Below are 6,819 nucleotides of genomic sequence, written 5' to 3'. Positions count from 1 at the left end.
TCATCTAAGAAAACTTGTATCATAATATTTTCAGTTTATTTATAGAGAAGCAAGAGAGAATGGTTACTTACATCATGGAGGATACCTACATTGGTCGGCAGGTTGCCTAGAGTTTAGAGTGATTGGCCAGTAACCAAATAATTACTGGTTAGGATCCGCGAGCCGACTAAGTGAAAAATCTGTCGATGTGCTCTTGAGCAAGGCACTAAACCCTAATTGTTCTGAATAAGAGAACCTGCTAAATGACTCAAAATATGAATTGTTCATTTCACTTAAAACATCCTCCAATGATTTTTTTAAAAATGTACTTTTATAAAGCAATATTCCAAATATAAAGTACACACACACACACACAAATATACACAATAATAATAATAAATGTTTTGAGCAAGATAGTGTTATTTTTTTAAGAGTAGGACATTCAAGGAATTTGTCTGATGGGAATCCGTGATGTCATCGGCCTACCTCTCTGCTTCAGGAACAATAAGGTCCCTATTTTAGTCCATTGCACACAAAGTCCAAATGAAAATGTGGCTTTTGCTTTTAACCCAACCCCTATGAAAGAGACACAATAGAGACCCCCTCCCACTTGTGCTATACCATAACATACCACGACCACCTACTGAGATGAGCCTTTTGGGAAGTAAATCAGGTGTTAAAATGAGGTGAAAAGGAAACTGGAGCCCCACTTTAACCCGGGATAACTGTCCCTCTAACGTAGTTGTCAAAACAGTTGATACACCAGTCACACTGTTGACAGTGACTCGAGGCTGCCACCTTCAGGATATAGCATGAAGTTACACCACATTAAAAAAAGCCCACAGCTCCACCTTGTGGTGGCATAGTATACATGCACTAAAATGACACAGGCAAATTGATAAGACTAGTTTCTTGAAGAAAAACAATCAAATGTACGAATCAAAAGGTAAAAACACAATAGAATGCTTCTGTTAAAGGCCATTGACGGCCGAAAAATAATGATTTTAACTCAAATTGTAGAAATAAAGTATCACGTTTTTAAATTGTGAGCGAGAGTTGTGCTCGTGATTTTTTTGGTTGGTTGGTCCTCGTCTCCCGTCGGGGGTTGAGCCCTGGTGCCTTCAATACCTCTCCAATAACACATTAAACACAAGGAGTTTTTCAGACATTATTTTATTAGCCAGTACAGGTTAACCGTGTTGTAAGACTCTGTCTAACAAACCCGAGGAATTCCTTCCAGACTTCACACAGAGACAACAAATTAAAATGAATGACAGTGAACCACAATGCACAGCAACCAGCCACTGTTGGTCAGATCTTCAGTACAAACCATCCAATGAATATATATACACACACTTTACATTTTATGAAAATGTACGATTGATCGATAGTGTTTTTAGGTCATGTATCTTACCTCAGACAAACGGACACGTTTACAGATCTCACTACAGCTAATAGAACAACTGAGTGACTTCAGTACTGAAGACTACAGCAAAATAACTATAACTCCTTAGTCTCATCCTACCTTCAACCCAGAGAGGAGTACAGTAATGACAGTCTCATCCTACCTTCAACCCAGAGAGGAGTACAGTAATGACAGTCTCACCCTACCTTCAACCCAGACAGGGGGTACAGTAATGACAGTCTCACCCTACCTTCAACCCAGAGAGGAGTACAGTAATGACAGTCTCACCCTACCTTCAACCCAGAGAGGAGTACAGTAATGACAGTCTCACCCTACCTTCAACCCAGAGAGGAGTACAGTAATGACAGTCTCACCCTACCTTCAACCCAGAGAGGAGTACAGTAATGACAGTCTCACCCTACCTTCAACCCAGAGAGGAGTACAGTAATGACAGTCTCACCCTACCTTCAACCCAGAGAGGAGTACAGTAATGACAGTCTCACCCTACCTTCAACCCAGAGAGGAGTACAGTAATGACAGTCTCACCCTACCTTCAACCCAGAGAGGAGTACAGTAATGACAGTCTCACCCTACCTTCAACCCAGAGAGGAGTACAGTAATGACAGTCTCACCCTACCTTCAACCCAGAGAGGAGTACAGTAATGACAGTCTCACCCTACCTTCAACCCAGAGAGGAGTACAGTAATGACAGTCTCACCCTACCTTCAACCCAGAGAGGAGTACAGTAATGACAGTCTCACCCTACCTTCAACCCAGAGAGGAGTACAGTAATGACAGTCTCACCCTACCTTCAACCCAGAGAGGAGTACAGTAATGACAGTCTCACCCTACCTTCAACCCAGAGAGGAGTACAGTAATGACAGTCTCACCCTACCTTCAACCCAGAGAGGAGTACAGCAATGACATGTATTAGTAGATAGATGTAGCCTGGCATAGCATGCAGGTAAATACTCTTCATCCTTAGGAGGATGAGAAAGATAATGCCTAAGTTGAAGCGTGAAGCAGGAAAGGGTCTCTGGAACTGCTTGGTGGTAGAGAAGTGTTGCTAGTCGAGTATGTGTGTGTGTGTGTGTGTGTGTGTGTGTGTGTGTGTGTGTGTGTACGCGAGATATGTGATCCAATGCATGTACGGTGTGTGTGTGTGTGTGTGTGTGTCTGTTAGTGTGTTCTCTCTCAACACTGCTCTACTGTATATAATGACTATACCAAACATTAGGAACCTGAGGTCACCCCCCCTGTCCCCTTTTGCCCTCAGAACAGCCTCAATTCATCAGGTCATGAACTACAATGTCGACTCCATTGCCACAGTTGTGTCAAGTTGGCTGGATGTTCATTGGGTGTCGGACCATTCTTGATACATACAGGAAACTGTTGAGCGTGGAAAACCCCAGCAGCGTTGCAGTTCTTGACTCAAATTGGTGCGCCTGGCACCTACTACCAAACCCCGTTCAAAGGCACTTAAATCTTTAGTCTCGCCCATTCACCCTCAGATACACAATCCATGTCTCAATTGTCTCAAGACTTAAAAATCCTTCTTTAACCCGTCTCCTCCCCTTCATCTAGACTGATTGAAGAGGATTTAACAAGTGACATAAACAAGGAATCATAACTTTCACCTGGTCAGTCTGTCATGGAAAGGGCAGGTGTTCTTAATGTTTTGTATACTCAGTGTATATATGTATTTTGTGTGTGTGTGTGTGTGTGTGTGTAACTTCACGCTACGAGCGGCCCCAGGCTGAGCTCTACGTGGTGTGTGAGCCATATTGCCTCGGTGGGGGCATCGTCCTCCTCGCTCGGCCTTATGGGAGCCGCCAAATTCCGGAAGTCGTGGCGAATCTTAAAGGCCACCGTGACATCACCGTCCTCCTCGCGCTGAGGGACCACCTTGATGAAGAAACCAATCTTATTGGACTTCCTGAAGGCCACCACGCTGGACGGGAGACAGGAGCAGAGGGGGAAGGTTAGGAGACGAGGGCCAGAGGGGGAAGGTTAGGAGACGAGGGCCAGAGGGGGAAGGTTAGGAGACGAGGGCCAGAGGGGGAAGGTTAGGAGACGAGGGCCAGAGGGGGAAGGTTAGGAGACGAGGGCCAGAGGGGGAAGGTTAGGAGACGAGGACCAGAGGGGGAAGGTTAGGAGACCAGGACCAGAGGGGGAAGGTTAGGAGACGAGGGCCAGAGGGGGAAGGTTAGGAGACCAGGGCCAGAGGGGGAATGTTAGGAGACCAGGGCCAGAGGGGGAAGGTTAGGAGACCAGGGCCAGAGAGGGAAGGTTAGGAGACCAGGGCCAGAGAGGGAAGGTTAGGAGACGAGGGCCAGAGGGGGAAGGTTAGGAGACGAGGGCCAGAGGGGGAATGTTAGGAGACGAGGGCCAGAGAGGGAAGGTTAGGAGACCAGGGGCAGAGAGGGAAGGTTAGGAGACCAGGGCCAGAGAGGGAAGGTTAGGAGACCAGGGCCAGAGAGGGAAGGTTAGGAGACCAGGGCCAGAGAGGGAATGTTAGGAGACCAGGGCCAGAGGGGGAAGGTTAGGAGACCAGGGCCAGAGAGGGAAGGTTAGGAGACCAGGGCCAGAGAGGGAAGGTTAGGAGACCAGGGCCAGAGAGGGAAGGTTAGGAGACCAGGGCCAGAGAGGGAAGGTTAGGAGACCAGGGCCAGAGAGGGAAGGTTAGGAGACGAGGGCCAGAGAGGGAAGGTTAGGAGACCAGGGCCAGAGGGGGAAGGTTAGGAGACGAGGGCCAGAGGGGGAAGGTTAGGAGACGAGGGCCAGAGGGGGAAGGTTAGGAGACGAGGGCCAGAGGGGGAAGGTTAGGAGACGAGGGCCAGAGGGGGAAGGTTAGGAGACGAGGGCCAGAGGGGGAAGGTTAGGAGACGAGGGCCAGAGGGGGAAGGTTAGGAGACGAGGGCCAGAGGGGGAAGGTTAGGAGACGAGGGCCAGAGGGGGAAGGTTAGGAGACGAGGGCCAGAGGGGGAAGGTTAGGAGACGAGGGCCAGAGGGGGAAGGTTAGGAGACGAGGGCCAGAGGGGGAAGGTTAGGAGACCAGGGCCAGAGGGGGAAGGTTAGGAGACGAGGGCCAGAGGGGGAAGGTTAGGAGACGAGGGCCAGAGGGGGAAGGTTAGGAGACGAGGGCCAGAGGGGGAAGGTTAGGAGACGAGGGCCAGAGGGGGAAGGTTAGGAGACGAGGGCCAGAGGGGGAAGGTTAGGAGACGAGGGCCAGAGGGGGAAGGTTAGGAGACGAGGGCCAGAGGGGGAAGGTTAGGAGACGAGGGCCAGAGGGGGAAGGTTAGGAGACGAGGGCCAGAGAGGGAAGGTTAGGAGACGAGGGCCAGAGGGGGAAGGTTAGGAGACGAGGGCCAGAGGGGGAAGGTTAGGAGACGAGGGCCAGAGGGGGAAGGTTAGGAGACGAGGGCCAGAGAGGGAAGGTTAGGAGACGAGGGCCAGAGAGGGAAGGTTAGGAGACGAGGGGCAGAGGGGGAAGGTTAGGAGACGAGGGCCAGAGAGGGAAGGTTAGGAGACGAGGGCCAGAGAGGGAAGGTTAGGAGACGAGGGCCAGAGAGGGAAGGTTAGGAGACGAGGGCCAGAGAGGGAAGGTTAGGAGACGAGGGCCAGAGAGGGAAGGTTAGGAGACGAGGGGCAGAGCTCCCCTCATCTCCTTACATTCCCTATGAAGTACACTCGTTTTAACCTAGAGCTGATGTCCTTTCTCCTCAGTCTCCTGTGTGTTTTTGTGCACCAGTGTGTTTGTACCAGTGTGTGTGTGTATGTGCACCAGTGTGTTTGTACCAGTGTGTGTGTGTGTGTGTGTGTCTGTGTACCAGTGTACCAGTGTGTGTGTGTACCAGTGTGTGTGTGTGTGTCTGTGTACCAGTGTGTGTGTGTACCAGTGTGTGTGTGTGTCTGTGTACCAGTGTGTGTGTGTGTGTGTGTGTGTGTGTGTGTGTACCAGTGTGTGTGTGTCTGTGTACCAGTGTGTGTGTGTGTGTCTGTGTACCAGTGTGTGTGTGTGTGTCTGTGTACCAGTGTGTGTGTGTGTGTGTCTGTGTACCAGTGTGTGTGTGTACCAGTGTGTGTGTGTGTCTGTGTGTGTACCAGTGTGTGTGTGTGTGTGTCTGTGTACCAGTGTGTGTGTGTGTGTGTGTCTGTGTACCAGTGTACCAGTGTGTGTGTGTGTCTGTGTACCAGTGTGTGTGTGTGTACCAGTGTGTGTGTGTGTCTGTGTACCAGTGTGTGTGTGTGTCTGTGTACCAGTGTGTGTGTGTGTGTGTGTGTGTGTGTGTGTGTGTGTGTGTGTGTGTGTGTGTGTGTACGTGTACGTGTGTGTGTGTACCAGTGTGTGTGTGTGTGTGTGTACCTGTGTGTGTGTGTGTGTGTGTGTGTGTGTGTGTGTGTGTGTGTGTGTGTGTGTGTGTGTGTGTGTGTGTGTGTGTGTGTGTACCAGTGTGTGTCTTACTCTGGGTGGTCCTGGAAGTCCTGAGGCTCAGCCAACTCGTCGTATTCTGCTGCAGCATCCTTCCCTGCCAGGACCAACTCCTTGGTAGGAACCATCACCTATAAAACAACATCATCAACAACAGAGGTCAGGGGTGAGAGGTCAGCAGTAGGGTTACAAAGGAAGGGTATACTTCCGGAAACTTCTTAAATGTACCAGTAAACCACCAGAACTTCAAGGATTTTCTGTAATTTATAACGAGACATCAAGTGGCCCTTTTGGGTCGCTGTCGGGCCCTCTGTGTGGCCTTACCACAATATAATTACATAAGATGATTTTAAAAATAGAAAAACAACAAAATGACAAAGTTATAAAACGTTTAAATATAAAACATCTACTTAGTGAATAACATCGGTGTTTAATGTGTGGGGTTCAGCATGAAATATCATTTTTCCGGGGGGTTTGTTTACTATGTTCATTTGCATTTGTTGTCAAATGTTTTCTGGCCAAATTGGTCACAGATGTGAAAAAAAGTCAATAGTCGGAAGAGATGCTGAGGGAAAAAAATGTAATTGTTGATTAAATGTTTTTCCATTAATTAGACTATTTTTCTCTTGAATCGTATGGTCTATCTACTAGAAACGTGTGGACACACATGAAAAAGTAACACACACACACACACATACATACATACATACATACATACATACATACATACATACATACATACATACATGAATACATGATTTATTCAAGTATAAATTACCACAGTTGCGGGAGAAAATCTATGGCAATCTGTTAATTACAAAAATGACTGAAGATTCCGGTATCTTTGGTAAATTACCGGTATCTTTGGTAAATTACCGGTAGCTTTGCAACCCGAGTCAGTATTACCTTAGCAGTGGTGTTGATGTCCTCCGGGTCTCCCTCCTCACAGCCCACCAGGGTGACGTGGGTAATATTCTCCACTGGGTTGGTCAGGTGGAGAAGC

General features: G+C 48.5%; 1 protein-coding gene across 1 annotated transcript; it reads right to left on the bottom strand.

The window, feature by feature from the left end:
• Nucleotides 1–3,026: 3,026 nt before the first annotated feature.
• LOC120062096 (dynactin subunit 4-like) lies at nt 3,027–6,809 on the bottom strand. Its single transcript, XM_039011905.1, has 3 exons — nt 6,723–6,809; nt 5,850–5,947; nt 3,027–3,335 (listed from the first exon to the last, which is right to left on the bottom strand). The coding sequence occupies exons 2-3, from the start codon at nt 5,942–5,944 to the stop codon at nt 3,119–3,121; spliced, it is 312 nt and encodes a 103-aa protein (XP_038867833.1). The 5' UTR covers nt 5,945–5,947; nt 6,723–6,809; the 3' UTR covers nt 3,027–3,118.
• Between the last annotated feature and the right edge of the window lie 10 nt (nt 6,810–6,819).

Source organism: Salvelinus namaycush, chromosome 17, assembly GCF_016432855.1.
Source record: "Salvelinus namaycush isolate Seneca chromosome 17, SaNama_1.0, whole genome shotgun sequence".
Lineage (NCBI taxonomy): Eukaryota > Metazoa > Chordata > Actinopteri > Salmoniformes > Salmonidae > Salvelinus > Salvelinus namaycush.
The sequence above is the reverse complement of the archived record's forward strand: the minus strand, read 5'-3'. Positions and strand labels throughout refer to the sequence as shown.